The 22,260-nt window shown below is 42.4% G+C and overlaps 1 protein-coding gene across 4 annotated transcripts; it reads left to right on the top strand.

Moving 5' to 3' along the window:
* Positions 1 to 2,471: 2,471 nt before the first annotated feature.
* slc25a44b (solute carrier family 25 member 44b) lies at positions 2,472 to 9,807 on the top strand. 4 transcript variants are annotated; one of them, XM_030048409.1, is made up of 5 exons: positions 2,472 to 2,684; positions 4,045 to 4,713; positions 4,815 to 4,942; positions 6,987 to 8,667; positions 9,778 to 9,807. In XM_030048409.1, the coding sequence occupies exons 2-4, from the start codon at positions 4,086 to 4,088 to the stop codon at positions 7,176 to 7,178; spliced, it is 948 nt and encodes a 315-aa protein (XP_029904269.1). In that variant the 5' UTR covers positions 2,472 to 2,684; positions 4,045 to 4,085; the 3' UTR covers positions 7,179 to 8,667; positions 9,778 to 9,807. The 4 variants fall into 4 exon arrangements, with proteins under 4 accessions (XP_029904269.1, XP_029904268.1, XP_029904266.1 ...); XM_030048408.1 differs by having other exon boundaries at positions 2,472 to 2,930; XM_030048406.1 differs by having other exon boundaries at positions 2,472 to 2,930; positions 4,012 to 4,713.
* Positions 9,808 to 22,260: the final 12,453 nt, after the last annotated feature.

Below are 22,260 nucleotides of genomic sequence, written 5' to 3'. Positions count from 1 at the left end.
AAGATGTTTAATGCACTCGCAGTGTATCTGTATGGACTTTTTGACATTTTCAGACGTCGTGGACAAAACTGGCTCTGGAGATGAGAGGCACGACAAACAAAAGGAGAGCAGTGACTTTCGTCTGCGTTGATGGCCACAAAACCTGAGAGGAGATTCTGGATATGTGCAAGAAGTCAAGATTGTTGGGACAGAATCGTTAGGCCTTAGGCTGGTGTATCTGTGGGCCGGCCTCTGCTTGCTCTCTTGTTTACAGGTTCCTCTCTGATGGTCGGGCCCCTCCTCTCATTTAGGGATTAGTGTCGCCTGTGAGGAGCCTTTATAGGCCAAGATGGCTCGCTCTCCCCCCCTCCTGGACGGCTGGGGCCTTGCAGGCACCCTCCTTGGTTTTGTTTGATGTTTCATTTGTTTTTGTTTGACCTTGATTTCTGTTCAGAGCAGTTGGCATTCATAGTTTCCTCGTTTCCCCCACTATCCCTTAGTCACCACTGATGCATATTTTGACTTATGGTAATCTATCTTTATCTTTAATAATATTTTGAGATGGTACTGTGTGGACCTCTCTTCCTTGCACATTCAGTTTCATATGGGAAACTGCGCCTGCTGCTAAACAAAAGATGCACCCATTTCCACTCAGCCATACAACTGGAGAACAGGATTATCATGGTGCCTTGCATCAGGTACAGCCTTTAAAACACTGGCTGAGATGTTTTGATGTTGGCAAAACAGCAGTGTAAAATGTGTGTGTGTGGGAGGTTTGTCATGATATACACACTTCAGTGCCAGTGTATTAGTTTGCCTCGAGGAGACAGACTGCGGGAGATTGTGGATGGCTTCAAGCAAACATGGAGTTTCCCACGATGCAGGGGGGCAGTAAATGGCTCTCACAACCACATCACAGCCTCTCCAAGCAACACTAAGGATTACTTCAGCCACAAAGGGTGTCACAGGGATTGCCAAGTCCTCGTTTTTTCCGCCAAATTGGGCTACTTTTTAAAAGTAGCCGTGAGTAACAAATTTTGTCCGCGGGTTGGGCTTGGGCAGTCATGAATAAAGATTCATATTTTGAATGACCAATGTTTATACCCAAATCCTGTCAAACTGACTCCGGGTCAGATCAGCATATAAACTATCCACATATGTCACCTGCTCCACAGACAAATAATATGCCAATGCTGTGTGAGGCCACTCAGCACCTGACCAATCACATCATCAGCACCACTCAGCTGAAGTAAGGTATCCCATATTATATTTTAAGTTCTGATATACTGTAAATTAAATAGGTGAAAGAACTGTTTCAGGAAATTGCCTTTAATGTTTATGGTGTTATTTTATAGATATTATAGTGCATTTTGCAGTTATAGCAATGCTGTTGGACTTGGACTGTTGTTGGAAGCAACATAGCCTATATAGATTTTTATGGGCATATTTTGAGTTCTGGTATTGGGCTGATTTTTGGGCCCTTTTTATACCAGGTTGGGCGGGTTTTGGGCTGGTTTTGAGTTGCTGTTTGGCTGCTTTTGTCTCACAGACCTGGCAACCCTGGGGTGTCATTCAGTCATCTCTCAGTAACACACAAACACGCACACACACCACACTCAGGAGGTGTGTTGTTTATAAAGTATTAAATGATGCATGCACAGATACCTATTGTGTTAGGACTGTGTGATAGCTGTCTGTTTACCTTTACTGACCTGCATGTTTTACACACAAGCAGTGTGTTTCCCTTTTGCTTTTTTTTCTCCAACAGATTTAACCACACAAACTCTGGATGGGTCGGCAGTGTGTATGATGCAAGAGTGCTATGAAACGCCACACTTTTCAATTTCGCTGAGTGACAGTATTTTCCCATCAGTGTGGCATATGCTTGAAATGTTGTACAAATGCACTGCGCTTTTTAAAAAATGTGTACGTCTATTTTATTTTATATATCCATTGTTTGGATCTTTTGGAACAGTACATTTTTTTAAAAATATTTTATTTTTCATAGATAGATAGATAGATAGATATTTTATTCATCCTGCAGGAAATTCACATTTTTTCAGCAGTATCCACAGATTACAGATTAAGTAAATAAAATAAAAAAAATAAAGAATAAGATCTAAGTACAACAGAATAAGATCTGAGAACAACAGAATAACCTAAGTACATCCCAGTGTGCAAAAAGCAATGTGCAACAAAAAAACAGAAAAAAAAAAACGTGTGCATGGGTGTATAAAATGTGCATAGAGGTAGGTCAATGTGCAAATTTAGAAGAAATATACAGTGATGGAAATAAGCATCCATAGTAACCTAGTGATGTAGAATTTAAAAACTTTATTTTATTTTTCCTGTGGCAGATACGGCCGTCCATAGTGATGAAAGAATTCAAAAAATCCACACCAACAGCTCGGCTCTCTGTCGTGGAATTCAAATTAAAAAAGGAGAAGAAGAAGCTGCGCGGCTTCTGATTGGCTCCCTGGGCGGCATGACATTTTGAATGGGAACAGGAACAGGAAGGTTTCTGGAGGCTTAGCTAAATATTAGCTAGGTAATCAACCAAACCCTTGCATAATATGTAGCTGTTAGCCCTTACTGAATCATAAGTCACTCTGAATTTGGTTGTATTTCCAGCGGCTGTTGACATGACGTGGCAAATAAGACTGACGTTACGGACATGACTTTGACGTAAACATCTGCCCGACGAGGTAAGGCTAATGCTAGTTATGCTAACGCCATAGAGTCGGCCTAGCGCGTTAGCTCACCTAAAGCAGCTCCTCCAGCCTCCAAAACACCCGGAGCCTCGGTGAAGCCCTCCTGTTTCAGTGACTCTACCTGTTGTCATATTTATTAAAGAGCTTGTTGGCTCCGTGTTGCTCTCGGCTGGTTGCTCTCCGGCCGGGAACACCGTGACCTGTCACCCGGTGGCGAGCAGCTGCTAGCACGGCGCTGAGGTACTGACGGAGAAGTTCATGATATTTACTATCTAAATGTCTATTAAAGCTGTTATCTTTTGAGGGGCTGGTTAAGTGTCACTGACATGCTTCACCTTATTTGCTAAAACAGCTTGTATCTGTGCCAGGAGAATGTGTTGTTAGCTTAGCGTCAGCAGCTACAACTTCATGGGTGACCTTTAAACCTGGAAACTCACTGCTGCTGCTGGTAGACAATTATTATTTATCAAAGTCCCCATGAAATGACTTCACATGACGTCTGCTTCCTGTAAAACATTTAAGAAGTGACATCATCCTGCACTAGTGGGTGTGTATTAAAATCTCAAGCAGTAAAACCTTCAGAAATCTTTATACGTCCTAATATCCCTTCAAATAAAATTGTTTTTCTCCCCAAAACTGATATCTGTTGAGTTTGGATTTGGTCTGTCCTGGAGGCTGACATTTGTAAATGATCCCCTCCTGCACCCTGTCCTACCCAAACATCCTGTTTCAATAGGAAAAGTGCTGGGTTCTCCTTTGATTGGCTTTATATAAAGCTTTATTTACATTTACATAAAAACAAATGCATAGGAAAACGAATACATAACAATACACATAAAAAGAAAGCACAGACAGATAAGACGTATAGATCCTAAGTCATTTCAGTTATCTTCAACAGAGATCCATGGAAAGGCTTGCCAATAAAAATGAGTCTTGAGAAGCCACTTAAAGCAGGCCAGAGATTCAACAAAACAAACTGGTTGGGGAAGATTATTGCAGAGAGTTGAGGCCTAGGCTGCAAAGGAGCACTCAACTTTTGTTTTGCATTCAGAGCGGGGGATGGAAAAACAGCCAAGATCTGAGGATGGCAGAGGTCGAGAAGTAATTATGGGATTAATAAGGAGACAGGAGGTGCAACTGGGGGGCTTCATATGTAATCAGTAGAATCTTCTAGTTTATTCTGAAATTTACAGGGAGCCAATGGAGGGGAGCAAGAACAGGGGCAAGGCAGAACCTACAGCTAGTTCTAGTTAATATATATGCAGCATCCTGGGAAATTTCATGGTTCCTTACTTAGCAAGCAGTAGCTCACTCACAGCAGTGTTGTTGTTGTTGTTGTTGATGACACTCCCAGGTTGTGAGCTGTCTGATGAAGGGGTCTCTGCAGCAGGAAGGATGCAGCAGAAGAGGAACATCCAGATCATCGAATGGGAGGACTTGGACAAGAGGAAGTTCTACTCCTTCGGGGTGTTCATGACCATGACCATCCGGGCCACCGTCTACCCGGCCACGCTCATCCGCACCCGGCTGCAGGTGCAGAGGGGCAAGTCGCTCTACAGCGGCACTTTCGACGCCTTCTTCAAGATCCTGAGGACGGAGGGCGTCCGAGGCCTGTACCGCGGCTTCATGGTCAACACCTTCACGCTCATCTCTGGCCAGGCCTACATCACCACCTACGAGCTGGTGAGGAAGTACGTCTCCCAGTATTCCACCGACAACACGGTCAAGTCGCTGGTGGCGGGAGGCTCGGCCTCCCTGGTGGCTCAAAGCATCACCGTCCCCATCGACGTCATCTCTCAGCAGCTGATGATGCAGGGCCAAGGGGAGCACCTCACCCGCTTTCGCATCAAGTCCAAAGCAGACGGCGGCAAGCCCGACAGAATGTTCAGGCAAACCAGAGACATTATTGGACAGATTTTTGCCGCTGATGGTTTCCGTGGCTTCTACCGGGGATATGTGGCGTCTCTACTCACCTACATCCCAAACAGTGCTGTCTGGTGGCCTTTTTATCATTTTTATGCAGGTAAGCTGCACCACCTGGTTGAATTGTGACAGTGCGCTCACTGCATGGCTTTCATCTTTGTATGAAGAGCTAAAACATGTTATGTCTGTCATGTCCAACAGAACAGCTGTCAAAACTGGCTCCCAGTGACTGCCCTCATCTGATCCTGCAAGCCATGGCTGGGCCACTCGCTGCTGCCACTGCCTCTACTGTTACCAACCCAATGGATGTGGTCAGAGCCCGAGTGCAGGTATGACCATTTGCATCTGTGAAGTTGAGTAAAATACTGAAGGGGCTGTGTGAGATCAGCGCTGGATGTTGTTTCATACTGTTTGCAAGACACACAAACATCACACACATGTAGATCAACTCCTGTAGGTTCAGTCTAAGGTCATATAGTTTTCCCACACAGGAAACAAAGGCAGTTTGATGCTGGAGAGGGAGATTTAATGATTACTGTGGAGGAACGTGCTTCACATGATGCTCCCATCACCGCTGAAAAGATTTACAGTACATGCTTGCTCACAAGGGACATTTTGGTTCATGAGATGAGACAAAATGTGTTGAATGTCTGTAAAGAGGAAAAAATCACTCCATACATCTCTTTCTTGAGACAGGTGTGTAAGAGGGATGAGTAAACTCTGTGAAACACTGTCTAACGCTGTCTAACGATGCGGTTTAATGCGACATTTCGGTCCTGGACCTTCACCAGGCATGTGAAGGTCTTCTGCTGAAATGTCACTTTAAATGTATTGCTGTAAGTTAGACAGTGTGCGAGAGTTTATTTGCAAGTGTGCATAACCTCTGTTATGATTTGACTCTATACAAATAAAATTTAATTGAGTTGAATATTACAAAAAAACTGGCCTGATTTTCCTCCAAGTCTGCCACTATTGCTATTTGTTTCCACAGGAAGAAATGAAATTACATCTTCTTCGTCTTTAGTAGTTACTTTTCACCAGCAGTTTTCATTTAGTGCCTCTACCTGAAAAGTGTGCCACTGCAGCAGATATTTACATTGCATTACAAATGTTCAGCTGCACATTTTTCTGTGCAACAACATGAAGAGCAGCGGTTGCATTTGCCCTGTGTGGTTGTGTAAGCGTCCCTTATTTAGACTGTAAGGGGCTTTGAGTCCAACTTGAACAGAGGGGGTTTTACTCTCATAAGGATAACAACCATGCAAACGCCTATGCATGGAAACATACAGTATAGCTAACGGTCTCTGCTGCTGCTGCTTATGGAACACATTTAATGCATTTACAAGAACCTTATTAATCGGGTTATTTGCCCTCGTGTGGCAGTTATCCGATTTCTCAACTGCCCTGCAAACAGAAAGCCGGTTTCCATAATCTGGGTAAAGATTAAGACAAATTGGCCTAAGGAAGCTAGATGTCCTCTGGAGAAACCAGATTATTGTGGCATGTATATCCTTATGACAGTTTCCGAACGGGAGAGGAAAGACTACATGCTGTGTGTGGCTTTTAAAAAACGCTCAGTCATTTTATTGTAATGTTACCTGTCATGAAAGTAAAAGGACACAAAAAACACACCTGCCTCCCCTGTCGGGGAAATTCCCATAAGAGGCTGACTGACTGCTGCGGTCCCCGGGGGAAGTCGGGGGGGGTGGTGGGTGCGCCTGGTCACTCGGGGAATGCATGTCTGTGGGGATTTTGAATAATCACAGTAAGGGAACACATGTAAACGTGTTACCCGATTTCCTGCCATAACCCGGTTACTCACAATAATCTGATTTCTTGTGTGCGTATAAACATGCTGATTTTCATGCTTTTTAGCCTCATAAATATGCAACATGTTACTTTAAAGTCTAGATACAGTTCTGGTGCACAGTGAGCATCCTGTTCAGTCTAGTATTTGTTTAAAGGAATACTCCAACTTTTTGGGCAAAATCCCCTTTTTCCATCTCACCCAGAATGAGACAAGTTGTTGAATACCATCTCCACCTCTGTACATCCACTGGTTCAGCTCAAATGGATAGCATTTTATGTTAGCTTAGCCTAAAGACTTCTGTAAAGTCTGTGAGAGTCATTAGCCTAGTTCTGTCAAAGTGAAAAAATACACCGTACAGCAACTCTGAAGCTGTTTTTATTTACACAGTGTGTTGTGTATTCTTACAACATTCTTACATCATTCAGTTGTTGGATGAAGTTACAACACTGTGTGTGTGTGTGTGTGTGTGTGTGTGTGTGTGTGTGTGTGTGTGTGTGTGTGTGTGTGTGTATGTGTGTGTATGTGTGTATGTGTATGTGTTTGTGTGTGTGTGTGTTGTCCAGGTTGAGGGCAGGACTTCAGTCATCGAGACCTTCAAGCAGCTGATCGTCGAAGAGGGCTTCTGGGGTTTGACCAAGGGACTGTCGGCACGCATCATTTCCTCCACGCCCACCGCCATCGTCATGGTGGTCGGTTACGAGACGCTGAAGAAACTGAGTCTGCGGCCCGAGCTGGTGGATTCGAGACACTGGTAGAATGAGGAAAAGGACGAATATCGAACATGGACCATACGCCATTTAACGCCCCCAGTCTGAGGAGCCCTGATGCAGTTTAGTTGAAGGGAAGCGGCCCGGTCCAGCCCGGCCGCTCTGCGTCTTTTCTCACTCCAGAAAGGCTCCAACAGTCTCCACCTTCTGTGATTCCCTCTCTTCGCCTTTTAAAGCGCTGCCTTCTTCATGTTAAATTAAGACTAGCGATCTTGTTTTAAAATCAGTGATGAGTGAGACGAATGGTAGGTTATATTAGAGTTAATGTGATTATCTGTGTATGTTGGTTTGCTTTAAAGTGGACCCGTAACACACTGAACTAACTGCAGCGAATTATCCATCTGTGTTTTAGTTGTTAGGATAGCAAATTATCTTAAGCGTTAGCATTTTGTTGATACTGCTGGTAAGACTGATGCACGGCTGATAGATGTGAGGTCATTTTGTCGTACCCCAGCTGCCATTCTTGCCATTATTTAACTTGGGAGGTGGAAAATACATTTTAAATGGTGATTATATTATTATGAAAGACACTGGTTGATCAAGAAAGACCAAAAGTCCTAGTAAAGTCTGTTTTCAGGCTGTATTCATAATCTATCATAATCTTGTTCTTATCACCATCATGTCAAAATTGGCCCATGTTCCTCAAAGTATATATTTTTAATTAATCTGATGATAAACGAGGTATATGTGCAGGAAACAGAGCCAAAGCAAATCCCCAGAAAAGTTGATTTCAAAGCAGTAGACACTTTAAAAATGCAGAGATGTTGACGTTTTATTGAGATGTTTGTAGTTTTCCGGCGTTGTAAAAAAAAAATACTGCATCAAATAAGTTTGTAGCAAACTGCTGATTAGCTGTATTTGAGTGTTTTGCAGGGAACGCTGAGGACACGGGCCGTAAGTTTGGAGTATTTCCATGGTCTTTGCTGGAATATCAGCGACAAACTGAGAGAAGCCGTGGGAGATTTGGGGGCAGAGGGCAGGAACAGCATTCAGGTCCCGTGCCGCTACACTGAATCTGAGTGCAATCTGTGGAAATGTTTTATTTTTTGCAAAATGTCGTTGAATATTTCTTGTTGTTTGTGTAAATAACCTTTCCTTTAAAATAAGGCATTAACTTTTCAGCTAATCTAAATTTGTTTGTTTCACATCTAACTCTGTGGGATTATGACCTCAGCAGTGGTAAAACTTTGCAAACCGGCAGTTTGATATTTGTTTGTTATTTAACTTGCAGAATTTTGAGGTCAGTTGACGGTCACTTTAAAGGAACACTCCAACATTTTGGGCAAAATCGCCTTTTTCCAGACTGAGACCAGATGTTGGACACTATTCTCACCTCTGTACGTCCAGTGGTTCAGTTCCTGTGGGTAGCATTTCGTGTTAGCTCAGCATAAAGACTTGAAGTCTATAGGAGTCATTAGCCTAGATCCGTCAAAATGAAAAAACAGACCTTACAGCGGCTCTGAAGCTGTTTTTATTAGTGCCTCGGAGTGAAGCTCAGAAGTCACTATTGTTATCCTGCGTGTTTCTTATTCTTCATCTTCATCTTATTATTATAGCGAATTTCGGTTCGCTACTCCTCCCACAGTTTCAAAGATACCTACGACATTATAATTATGAAAACATGCGTCTCAGTCGGGAATAGTGTGCTATGACTTCTGTATATTACTGGAGTTACCATAGCGACAAAAATCCAAAAGAACCGGGCCACATGTCCCATCCGCAATGAATGGCCAAAACTTCCCAAGGCTCCAAGGCGCAGAGCTTTTGACCTGCGTCCACGCACCAAATAGGAAAAACGCGTGTCTTGTGGAGAAGAAGCGGTGTGTCGATTTTCAAACCGTTCGGACTTTGCCATTTCTCGTAATTCCAGTTTCAAATCGCGATTTCGCCCTCATTGAAAAATAATGGGGAATCGGCTGACACACAGCTCTCTCATTCTTTGGCCCACAGACTCCATTCAAGGCTTAAACACGTCAGCAGAAGTTCAACTTTATGGGTGTAATCTTAAATTTTTCATGTCTGTTTTAGTTTGGCATAAAACACAGTTTAAGTTTGGAGTCATTGTGGAACCACCTCTGACTTTTGAATGGGTGTGTATTGCGTGAGCTAGAGTGAGAGACATCACAGCTAGAGTGGAGCAGCCCTGAAAAATCACCTACAACTTTTGTCTTCAACTTGCTCTACTGGCCACAATTTTCACTCCACATGCATAATTTCTTTGAAAGTAGTAGGAATAATAGTTCTGCTTTGAAAAATGTAAATAGAAAAGCAAAGCAACGTATACTTTTTACACACTGACACTTAACGAGGCAGGAGTGCCAGCTCTCTCCCCCATAGACTCCCATTATACCTGGAACCCACAAGCTGGGGAGAGAAGCAGAAACACACTTTTTTTTAACTCACCGAATCACGGGCATTTTGGGGAGATGGCAAATAATTTTGACACTGTTTGAAAGCCCAAAGCCTTACCTTTCTCATGATATCTTTTATTTTGCGCTCTGATTTGCTGTCACTGAGGAAAAAGCATTTGTTTGACTACTACTTTCATGGGATTCTCTCCCAAGCTTCACTGTCACTCATTTTCTAGTTTCCAGTGTATTGTGGATTTGAAACTCAGGGCGTTTTCACACCTGTCTCGTTTGGTCCGGACTTTCGGACTTTTCAGTTTGATCCGAACCTAATGCTGCGTTCCAGCGGACCTGTGAACCTGTGAATCACGACTTCAAAGTCACTAGTTACGACTTCAAACCGTTCCAGGCATAACCGATAAATACAACCGTCTTCAGTTGGTCTCCATTCGAACAAGGAAGTCGGAGTACGTTGAGCACAATCGAGTTCACAGGCGTGAATTCACAGGTTTGGCTATAGCCCCGCCCACTTTTAACCGGTAAATTACCAGTTACGGGTGGCCTGGAACGCAGCATAAATTACAGGTGTGAAAGCTGCCGCGGACCACAGTCCGAACCAAAGGACCAAAATTTGGTCCGACCAAAAGAGGTGGTCTCGGTCCGGACCAAACGAACCCTGGTTCGGACCTTCTGCAGTGTGAAAACAACTGATTGTATGGTTCGGACCTTTGTATCAATGACAGGAAGTTTTTGGAAGTTACGTCACGCTAACCAGCTGGTTACCATGGTTATGCATCTCTGACGGCATGCTAACTTTAGCTGCTAACGTTAAACGTTGCTGTGATATGCAAGGCGCAACGTTAGTCGACTCGTGTCCGTTATTATGCTGAATGAAAAGTGTCGCACGGTAAAATGTATAGCACTATAAAGACAAGTTAATACATCACTACTGACAGCTCATCTCTTTAAAAAATATTCCCACACTCACCTTCTCTCCGGAATACACCTTGCCATAACTCGCAGGACTGTATGCCGTTTTCTCCTCCTCTCGATAAAGTTTTCTCATGATGAGGAGGCTCATCTTGCGAATAGCAGTTACTCTGATGTATTGCTCATTAACTTGGTGCTGCTGGTAGCAATATACCAACAAAAGTATTAGAACGGGAAAAAGATGTCTCGCTCCAGTGCCGGCTTTACCTACGTCGCCGACGACTCTACCTATGACGCCGATAAAATCCTGCGGGTATCCCTCCGGTAAACAACCGCTGCTGGCGCCCCTCCGGCCGCTAGCGGCGCCCCTCCAACAGATGGCGCCCTAGGCCTGCCTATACCGCCTATGCCCAAAGCCGGCTCTGGCTTGCTCCATTCATTTTCTGTAAACAGGAAGTAATACTGATGTCAGATGCCGGCCAGTCCAACAACTCAGCGTAACCAAAGCAAAATGAGCCGCGGAAGTGCATGGGGAGTTGATGCGTCCTCTAATGAGAAGAATAAATTTCCCCTGTATGTTTGTCTTGTAAAGTCCGTTACTCCATTTGCAGTGTGAAACCAAACCAACCGGACCAAATGTGTTACAATGTAACAGAATTACGGAGTTTGGTTCGGACCTTGGTTCGGACTTTCAGGTGTGAAAACGCCCTCAGACAGCTTTAGAGCCGCTGTAAGGTTTATTTTTTCATTTTGATGGAGCCAGGCTAACGACTCCCATAGATTTCAAGTCTTTATGCTAAGCTAACAGGAAATGCTACAAATTGGAACTGAACCACTGGACCTACAGAAGTGGAAATGGTATCGAATATCGTGCCTCAGGCTGGGTAACTCAGAAAAAGGGGGCATTTTGCCTTTAAAGGGACCTTGCACCTCAAAATCAGAGTGTGAGTGGAGCTTCTGGACGCTTGTTGCTTTGACCGTTCATACAGAACACATTGTGGTTCTCAGATGGAGGGAGAGAGAGAGAATTTTCCTTGTGGTAAAAAAAAATCACACTTTGTCCCCTCAGTGCACTCCGTCCATGTGTTGCTGTTGGATCCTTCAGATGTTTTATAGATTGTGACTGCAGTCTGTCCATTCATTTCCATTATGGGACACACTCCAGTTAAAGCTGTGCTGGCTGTGTGTGTGTGTGTGTGTGTGTGTGTGTGTGTGTGTGTGTGTGTGTGTGTGTGTGTGTGTGTGTGTGTGTGTGTGTGTGTGTGTGTGTGTGTGTGTGTGTGTGTGTGTGTGTGTGTGTGGGCTTTCATGCCACCCAGACACTACAGCGGCTGATTTTACTGATTTAATGTGTGTAATCACTGAAATCACCTGCAGTCTCTCCTCCATGACCGATTGACATGTAACTTCCTCGTCAGCAAGTTTGGGGCAAATTGTTTTAAATTCTGTGAATCCATTTATGGCTTCAGTTGGTTTGGTCACATTTCAGTTTAAATGTCCTCAGGCCAAGGCAGCATTCGAGTTATGATAATAAGCCATGAAGAATACCTGATAACCTCTGGGGGAAAAACATTAAACCATTTACTGTTGTAAGTAAAGAGGTCATTTGCACAAAACAGAATCCTATAGTGGTGTTTATTTGCTGATTTTACAGACAGTATCAGTCAGAAAATCACACTGGAACAGTCATTCATAGGAGAAATAATTTTCATATTATGCATTCAGAAAGTATGTTACGTCAAGCATTACATACATTTTTTTCCCCTCAGGAGTGACACTTTTCTGTTTTTGCAAATGAGCTCCTCAGGTATCACAGTGTTTGAGTCACTTTTCCAGACAACAGAACACACTCTGCCGGTGTGAGCTTCACATTTTACTGCAGGATTTTACAAAAGTAGGAGGCCGGGATGAAAATTATGAAACTCTGTGTGGAGTTACTGCAAAAAGGGGAATCACAGAGGGTTCTTCGCTGTGTTTCCCTTGAATCCTTGTCAGTGATGGTGTGTGTATGTGTGTGTGTTCACGTCACAGCTGGTTCTTTGTCCCGTGTTGTCTCTCTGTGTCTCAGTTCAACAACCTGCTCAATAAAACACAACTGGTGAAGTGGATTTGTGTATTTTCATGTCTCCAGCAGACCTGAGAAGCCTGAGCAGCTTCATCTTAAACTCTCGTGTGCATGAAATATTAATCACGAGGGTTTCGCTTCTGGTTTTATTCAAGAAGAAAAACAGAAAAATGGTTTTAAAAAAATCAGTAGTTACAGATTTATCCACTGAAGTGACATCAGACATCAATAGGCCAGCAAAAAAACTGTTCCTAAACCCAAATTAGCATTATTATTGTTAGTAGTAGCAGTAGAAGTAGTAGTAGTAGCAGTAGCAGTAGTAGTAGCAGCAGTAATAGTAGCAGTAGTAGTACTAGCAGTAGCAGTAATAGCAGCAGCAGTAGTAGTAGTAGCAGCAGTAATAGTAGCAGTAGTAGTAGTAGTAGTAGTAGCAGTAGCAGCAGTAGCAGTTGTAGTAGTAGCAGTAGCAGTAATAGCAGCAGTAGCAGTAATAGTAGTAGTAGTAACCCACTGCGCAAACAGACATCCAAGCGACGTCTTTTCTGTGTCATTTTTGGACGTCCAATTTTGGTCCCCTGAAGGTGCTGACTAATGCCAGGCGACGTCTTTTGTTGACGTCTACCGAACGTCCAGTGTTGGCGTCCACAGGACCTCCGTATAAGGGCTAATTGTAGTCCAAATGTGGTCGTTGTGGACGTCTTTTCAGCGTCAAATTTAAACTCATTTTAGACCTTGTTTTTATACTGCTTCTAGGCTCTGTGCATAACTGCAGTTCCGTTTCAGAAGGTGGCATACTGTTCCAGGTTATTTTCCAATCCGGTCTTTAAGTCGTGACGTAATACCTTTTCAAAATACTATTTCCGGGTCCAATCCTCCTCATTTCAATATGCCGCAGTGCTGTGTTCCTGGTTGTTCTAACAGATCTGAGTCTAAAAAACGATACCATTGTCATTCTACCGCTTTCCTAGCGACGAGAAAGAGAACATATATAAATATTAAGTTTTTCATCTTCATTTACGTCAAAAGTTATAGCAGTCCTGGGGTCCGTTTCACGAAGCAGGTTCAACAAACTCCGAGTCTTACCCTGAACTCTGAGTGGATCTACTCTGAGATAGGAAACTCTGAGTTTTCGGTTCCAGAACAGCTGATTTGAGTGAGTTTTATCAACTTAGTAGTTTCACCTGGAGTTAAGTGTGTGCACCACAGCTATAAAAAGAAAAGACAGCGGCAATGGAGCCCTGATTTGACGAGTCACCATGGCAACGGGGAAGCGTCGGGCTGCATTTTTCAGCCCAGTTGAATTGGAAATCTTAAAGTATTCATACAGCCAGTTTGAACATGTTCAAAAAAAAAAAAAAAAAAAAAAAGTGCAACACCGCTGCAAAGGAAAAGGAGACGGTGTGGGAGAACATTGCTGCTCCGGTCAATGCGTAAGTTTAAATGTAGTCCGTTGCAATCACAATAATATTACAGGGGAAAACTGCTTGAATGATAGCCTATTAATTTATTTCATTTAGGTGCAATCCCGCGGGGGAGAAGCGCACTTGGTGGCAGTTTAAGATGAAATATAAAAACGTTGTTCAAACAGGTAAGACTCCGGCATGATCTCATGCATGGTCTTATAACCATCTCCCGACGGATATTTAATTCTCTGCGCAGTAACACTGCACCTTCATCCACGGGATTGCTGTCAACAGGACATGCCATGTTCGTGAAAAAAAGTCTCCACCTAACTACTAATGGACTTCTAATAAAGGCATAGCCTACTGACTGTTTTTTTTTTTTTTATTATTATTATTTTTTAAATAACAGACGGCAGAACTAATATGCCACGCCAAAACTCGCCTGCTGACTGAATGAATGAGGAAGTTAAATACCGTGTGTGGCTGAAAGAGGGCGGACACAGAGAGAAACTCGAGGTTTCATGAGAAAAACCTGGTCCCGACCAGGTTAGTTTCATGGAGTCTGTTACTGCGGTAACTGACCGAGAGCTTAAGTTACCTCCCTCTGTGAAACAGGCTAGAGTTCCCCCTCTTTCTCTCAGTTTCCCTCTTTACAGGGTTAACAGACTCAGAGTTTTCACTAAACCTGCTTTGTGAAACGGACCCATGTACATTTGTTTTTTTTTTGACATATCATCTTAAGATGTCAACTAGCTATCTAGCTTACTGCTAACTTCTAACTCACCTCAACCTCGTAAACTCTCTTTTTTTGTTGGAATTGAAGGAGTTTTCACTGAAGACAGAAGTGATTGTAAACAAGTTCACCGGTTAAGCCATTGTCGTTTGTTTTGAGTATCTGTCAGAGCGTTTGGACCCGGAAATAGTATTTTGAAAGGGTGTTACGTCACACTTAAAGACCGGATAACTTCATTTGATTGTCTCAGATGATAACTGGAAACGCATTCAAAGGTGTAATGCATTTCCAGTTCAAACTAGCTGCTGAGCCAAACAAAGCTACAGAATGCATCTACTTTTACCATAAGACCAACAGAATTTGAATGGCGAGCCTCTTAAGACAACATGCCCCCTTGGTTTTCCCCAATAGGCTTCAATGTTATTTTTCAGGAGAAGAACAAAAAAAACTCCCGCACACTGCTCGCACCATTTGCAAAAGGAGAACTTTAATAACAACGTTTCGGTACGTAGACCTTCATCAGGTTATCTTACCAAACAATGAGAGAGACAATCCTAAATAGGTAGGTAAACCCACACCCACAAATCAGGTTCCACCATAATCTGACATCATCAGAGCTAAATTTAAAGCACCTGGACAGATACAGGCGGAGATTTTCAGGAGAAGAACAGAGCCGTTTCTGTTTTTCACTGTTTTTTACATCGCTCTCCTGTCCACATTTTACACCCCAGGAGCACAAAAAACCACACAGTGCTTCAGGAACCCCTTGTGGCACTGAGGGTCTGCTCGGTTTTCTGATAGGAGTTACCGTTTTGGCACAAATTGGCCCAGAGTAAGTGCTTCGCCAAGCACAAAATCTGCTCTGTGACCGGCATTTCTGTTACGTTGCCTAGCAACCTAACTGCACTCTCCACGCAAACAGACTGCGTGGAGAGCAACTAAAAACTGCTCTATTCTCACTTTTTAGTTATTCACACAGAGGTCAGACGTGCACCCCCTGGCAACGGCCCCCGAGGCACTCTCAAAATTTCCAAGGGGAAATTTTCTAGTTGATCATGATGCACCGCCACGGTAAAATAAAAGCTGCCATGCCTTCAGAATGATGATTTTTTTTTTTTTTTTTTTTTTAAGATGTTAAAACAATTTAAAGATGTTAAAACAATTTAAAGTATATTGTATTAATGGATATATATACACACACATCACACATATAGCTTATATTTGTGCACATATACAGTACAGGCCAAAAGTTTGGACACACCTTCTCATTCAATGCGTTTTCTTTATTTTCATGACTATTTACATTGTAGATTCTCACTGAAGGAATCAAAACTATGAATGAACACATGTGGAGTTATGTACTTAACAAAAAAAGGTGAAATAACTGAAAACATGTTTTATATTCTAGTTTCTTCAAAATAGCCACCCTTTGCTCTGATTACTGCTTTGCACACTCTTGGCCTTCTCTCTATGAGCTTCAAGAGGTAGTCACCTGAAATGGTTTTCACTTCACAGGTGTGCCTTATCAGGGTTAATTAGTGGAATTTCTTGCTTTATCAATGGGGTTGGGACCATCAGTTGTGTTGTACAGAAGTCAGGTTACTACACAGGTGACAGCCCTATTGGACAACTGTTAAAATTCATATTATGGCAAGAACCAATCAGCTAACTAAAGAAAAACGAGTGGCCATCATTACTTTAAGAAATGAAGGTCAGTCAGTCCGGAAAATTGCAAAAACTTTAAATGTGTCCCCAAGTGGAGTCGCAAAAACCATCAAGCGCTACAACGAAACTGGCACACATGAGGACCGACCCAGGAAAGGAAGACCAAGAGTCACCTCTGCTTCTGAGGACAATTTCATCCGAGTCACCAGCCTCAGAAATCACAAGTTAACAGCAGCTCAGATCAGAGACCAGATAAATGCCACACAGAGTTCTAGCAGCAGACCCATCTCTAGAACAACTGTTAAGAGGAGACTGCGCGAATCAGGCCTTCATGGTCAAATAGCTGCTAGGAAACCACTGCTAAGGAGAGGCAACAAGCAGAAGAGATTTGTTTGGGCCAAGAAACACAAGGAATGGACATTAGACCAGTGGAAATCTGTGCTTTGGTCTGATGAGTCCAAATTTGAGATCTTTGGTTCCAACTGCCGTGTCTTTGTGAGACGCAGAAAAGGTGAATGGATGGATTCCACATGCCTGGTTCCCACTGTGAAGCATGGAGGAGGAGGTGTGATGGTGTGGGGGTGTTTTGCTGGTGACACTGTTGGGGATTTATTCAAAATTGAAGGCAGACTGAACCAGCATGGCTACCACAGCATCCTGCAGCGACATGCCATCCCATCCGGTTTGCGTTTAGTTGGACCAAGAAGGAGAGTGATGGAGTGCTGCGGCAGATGACCTGGCCTCCACAGTCACCGGACCTGAACCCAATCCAGATGGTTTGGGGTGAGCTGGACCGCAGAGTGAAGGCAAAGGGGCCAACAAGTGCTAAACACCTCTGGGAACTCCTTCAAGACTGTTGGAAAACCATTTCAGGTGACTACCTCTTGAAGCTCATGGAGAGAATGCCAAGAGTGTGCAAAGCAGTAATCAGAGCAAAGGGTGGCTATTTTGAAGAAACTAGAATATAAAACATGTTTTCAGTTATTTCACCTTTTTTTGTTAAGTACATAACTCCACGTGTTCATTCATAGTTTTGATTCCTTCAGTGAGAATCTACAATGTAAATAGTCATGAAAATAAAGAAAACGCATTGAATGAGAAGGTGTGTCCAAACTTTTGGCCTGTACTGTACTTACTATAATCAGAATTTGAAATGATAATTTAAATATCATGAAATGTTACACTACACTGCAATGAACTATATTTTGAACAGGGTACTCCAACTATAACTTGCTCATAATTCAAAAAAAGGATATGGTTTGAGTTAAATACTCCATTAAAATAATGCATCAAAAACAAAACAAAGCATGTTTTTTTTAACTCCCCAGCGATCAGTTAACGCCAGCCCGGGATGATAATGGACACTAATTAAAACCGAAACTACCTGGAGGAAAAGTGGTAAAAGTACCGTTAAACACACCGATGGGTAGCTGAGGGGACGGCGACCTGCCAACCTCCCCGCCACACACACACACACACACGCGGGGGTTGGCATGTAAGGGAGCAAGGGACTAATTTTGTCTAGGGTGCCAACATAGGCAGTGCCGGCACTGGTAGTAACAGTAGTAGTAGTAGTAGTAGTAGTAACAGTAGTAAAAACTGATAAAATTTTGCCCTTCATCTTATATAGCTGAAAAACATTTTATCTGTCTCTTTAAAGAGAAAGGATTGAACAGAATACTCTGTTTTGGGTAAAATGCCCTTAGCTTAGCATAAAGACTTGAAGTCTATGGGAGTCGTTAGCCTGGCTCCATCAAGGTGGAAAAAATAACCCTTACAGCAGCTCCAAAGCTGGCTTATTTTCAAATACACAATCACCATCTAACTTCTACTGAAATGAAGCTCTTTTTGTTTTGTTGTTTTCAGAATTTTTTTGTATTTTGCATTTTTGTTATTTTGATCGTTGATTCTGCGGTTACGGGGTCTTCTATCAGTTCTGTCTCTGGTCTGAGTTTGTCTGAAGAGGCTGTGACACAAATGACAAATAAAATCCTTCAAAACATCAAAACCTGAATCGCACCTCCACTTCATGAATGATTTGTTCACCGACTAAAGAATGATGTGGGAAAAGCTGCAGATGTGTTAACTGCAGCTCCAACTGGAGCTGAAATGAAAAAAATGCATCAGTTTGGTGCTGAGTTCTTTCAGCGGAGGGTTTGGGAGGAAAAAGAAAACATGTTTCCTTGATGTTCTCATGACCACTGGGCATCCATAAGTCGTATCCATGGTGACGCCCTGGCACCCGAGGTCATGTCTCATTACGCCTTTCAGTCAATCAGACGAAGAGATCTGCAGGAGATTTAGTAATTTTCTGTAGTTCTGTTACAGCTAAATGTTTTATTGTCCCTCTCTGCAATCAGTTTACCTTCTATTCCCTGTCCCATATTTGTTTAAATACCACCAATGCATTTTGTGTGTGTGTGTGTGTGTGTGTGTGTGTGTGTGTACCTGGTATTGCTAATGTTGTGGGGACATAAATCTGTTTACACAGTCACGTTGTGGGGACTCGCCTCCCTTATGGGGACAAAAAGCAAGTCCCCATAAGTGCAAATCATCAATTTTTAGGGTGAAGACTTGATTTAAAGCTAAGATAACTTTAGGGTTAGGTTAAGGTTAGGGTTAGGGTTAGGCAGGTAGTGGTTAGGGTTAAGGTTAGGATAAATCTCCAGGAAATGAATGTAAGTCAATGTAATGTCCCCAGAAGTGATGGAAACCAATGTGTGTGTGTGTGTGTGTGTGTGTGTGTGTGTGTGTGTGTGTTTTGGCATGCCTTATTTTTCTGTACATATCTATTATCTATCTTGTTGGATAAATGGTTAAAAAAAAATGCATAAAGTACTAAAAAAAAAAAAAAAAAAAAAAAAAAAAAAAAAAATACAGCTCCTAATCCAGACTGCAGAGGAGCTACTTGACATTTGATTTGTAGTCAGGTGCTAAAAATGTGCTTTAGTTTCTCACATGCAATGAATTCAACTTTCCTCTTACTAAACACATTATTGTATAAAACAGTGGGAAATGTTACTTGCCATATCATTCTTCAAAAATACATTTATTTTGTACATTTACTTTGTTTTTTTGTTCTCCTGTAAAGCCCTTTGGTGCGCCTCAGCTGGGTTTAAATGTGCTCTATAAGTAAACATTTAATTTACTTTCTTTCTTACCTACTTACTTACTTAAAAGTGAGGTAATGAGCTACAACTGAGAATTGGAAGCCAGAAAAGTCTAAAAAAAAAGAAAATGAAACCCAGCAGGCTGCATGACACCAGCTGTCACGAGTCTCTGTCGAGGCCGGCAGATGGCAGCAGACGATGCGATCTGTCGTTCACGTTGTGAGGGAAACCTTTCAGCGTTTCACAGTTTTTCCTCCACGCCTGATCGTTTCTGAGAGTTAGTTCAGAGGCCTACAGACAGACCTACAGACAGACGCACGGCTGAAGGAGACAGACAGACGTGGCGGCCCGGTGAGGCGGGCGGAGGGCGGGTGGAGGGCGTCCTGCTGGGCGCTGCACGCTCATTATGAAGAAACGTCCCGGAGGCACTTTGTCAAGGAGATTGATGAGGAGCCGTCAGGGGGGGAACAAATCTGACCGGCCGGGGTGAAGGGAGGGCCCCGTATTCTCATGGGATGTATCTGTGTGTGTGTGTGTGTGTGTGTGTGTGTGTGTGTGTGTGTGTGTGTGTGAGGGGGTGGTCAGCCAGAGCACTAAGAAGATCTTGTGGGGAACTGTACTGAAAAAGCTGCACAGTGTAATCCTCCACTCAGCTGCTCTGGAGAGAAAAAGAGTGGCGGGGGGCAAATGTGTACAAACAAAGGAGCTTGACATAATCTACACCAGAGAGTTTCAAACTGAGGCTCCCGACCCGCTGGAGGGTCCCAGCCCAGAGGCAGACGTGGTCGTGGCCGGGCTGGGAATCAGTGTGTTCTTTTCTTAATAATGAAGGAAGGAAATATGTAAATTGTGTAAATGGACACACAATTTCTGCATCCACTAACCCCTGGAGAGTAGAGGGAGCGTTCTTAGCTACCTGACAATATGGACAAATTTGTGAAAAAAGAAAAAAAAAATCATTAAAAATTACCAGAAATTTAAATAATGACGATAATGGCAATAATAATTTTATACAGCACTTTCAAGGCTCAAGAAAAAAACTCTCCAGGTTACAGGATTTGGTTAAAGCAGATGAAATGTAAGTGAAGGAACCACACATATAAACAAATAAGATGCAAATATAAAAGATGACCCTATAAGGGAAAAATGTATAATGATTGATGATGATGATGATGATGATGATGGAAACAAACAAAATGCCATCTGAGGAACAAACTCTTGGATTCAAAACAGATAAAAGTGAAAAATATACGGAAGTGCACATAAACCAATGAAAAATGGTGATGCTAAAAAAATACACACTTAAAATTTGTAGTGACAATAAAATGAATAAAATCAGTGAAAGTCAAATTAAACACCACAAAGTAGCAACAGAATCAGAAGCAGAAATACTTTATTGATCCTAGAGGGGAAATTGGGTAATATAAAAACATTAAAAAAAAAAAAAAAAAAAAAAAAAAAAAAAAATTAAAAAGCAGTATCCTCCTGAGACCCAGAAAAAAAGTTTTTTGATTTTGATTTTTTCATTATTTTTTTGTAAGGTTTGGGGTGATAATGAACACATTTCAAAGTTGTTGTTGTTTTTTTTTTTTTTAAATTCAACTTTATTAGAATTTTACAGATTGTCCTCTGTAGTGGACATCAGGGCTTAAATCATGCAAAACAAGAGCCCATTCATTTCATTTCATTTTGTTTGTGAAAATTTAAGAAGCACTGTGACTTCTTGGAGATGCAAAGAAAGATTTTGCATCTCCAACACATCTCATATTGCTTTTGGCCCAGATGGCTGGCCCTGCATCTTCCTCTCTGTCCTCTCCATCTTCATCCAGTTCATCTTCATCTTCCTCAACCTCATCTGGCTCATAGTCACTCTCTCCTCTCTCATCATCTGACAGATCTAGGTCTGGGTCTCCCTCATTTATTCTGTTGAGAGTTCTCTCTGCTTCAGTAACAGCTGACCACTAAGAAATTGGGAACAAATACAAGTATTGAGTCCTGACGTCCCCTACAGAGGACGTTGAAAATGTAGCTGTTTTTCACATGAAAATATATTAGCTCTGTTCTGCAAATTCATACAGATCACAATTGAGATGTTTTCTAACTAAATCAATCAAATTATAACAATAATAATAAAAAAAACATTTAAATTAGGAAAATCATGCTTACCTCTCCTTTTTCCATAAAATGTGCTGCACTGGATTCCCGCCATTTTGAAAAGAGCGGGAAAAAGAAGTTGCAATGGCCACACCCCCCAAGTATGATATCACTGTTTAGCCACAGTTGTCCTCTCTCAGGAACAGCAGAATTCATTAAAGTGACATGTGTAGTATAGGAGATATTAGCACAAACCTAACGTCCTCTACAGAGGACAAAAATGAATAGCCGGGTCTCAGGGTATGATAATGGAGCGGGCCAACATCAAGTGTAGGCCACCTTAAAAAAGTGAGAGATAAGGAGGAAATGACATAACTAACATCAGGTCCAACAAATAATAAAAAAAAATCTACTGATTTGCCCATATTGAGTGTGAGACAGTGTTACACCTAAATACAGACTTCACCGTAATGACAGATATCAGAGGTTTGATAGCTTAACTTTTTTTGGACAACTTTATTTCACCTCACAAGACAAATGCTTCCTCTGCACTGTGAAAAAGTTTGGAAACCCCCTAATCTACACCGCGTACAGATTAGCACGGGCTTTAATCTGTCCCCACCTTGCACGTTGCAGCGTGGTGTCTGCTGCGCTGCGTCCACCTGATGTGCATGTTCTCACACAGGTAACGCTCAACTCTTTACAGCGACGGAGTCATTCCA

The sequence above is a fragment of the Myripristis murdjan genome, chromosome 3 (assembly GCF_902150065.1).
Source record: "Myripristis murdjan chromosome 3, fMyrMur1.1, whole genome shotgun sequence".
Taxonomy (NCBI): domain Eukaryota; kingdom Metazoa; phylum Chordata; class Actinopteri; order Holocentriformes; family Holocentridae; genus Myripristis; species Myripristis murdjan.
The sequence above is the reverse complement of the archived record's forward strand: the minus strand, read 5'-3'. Positions and strand labels throughout refer to the sequence as shown.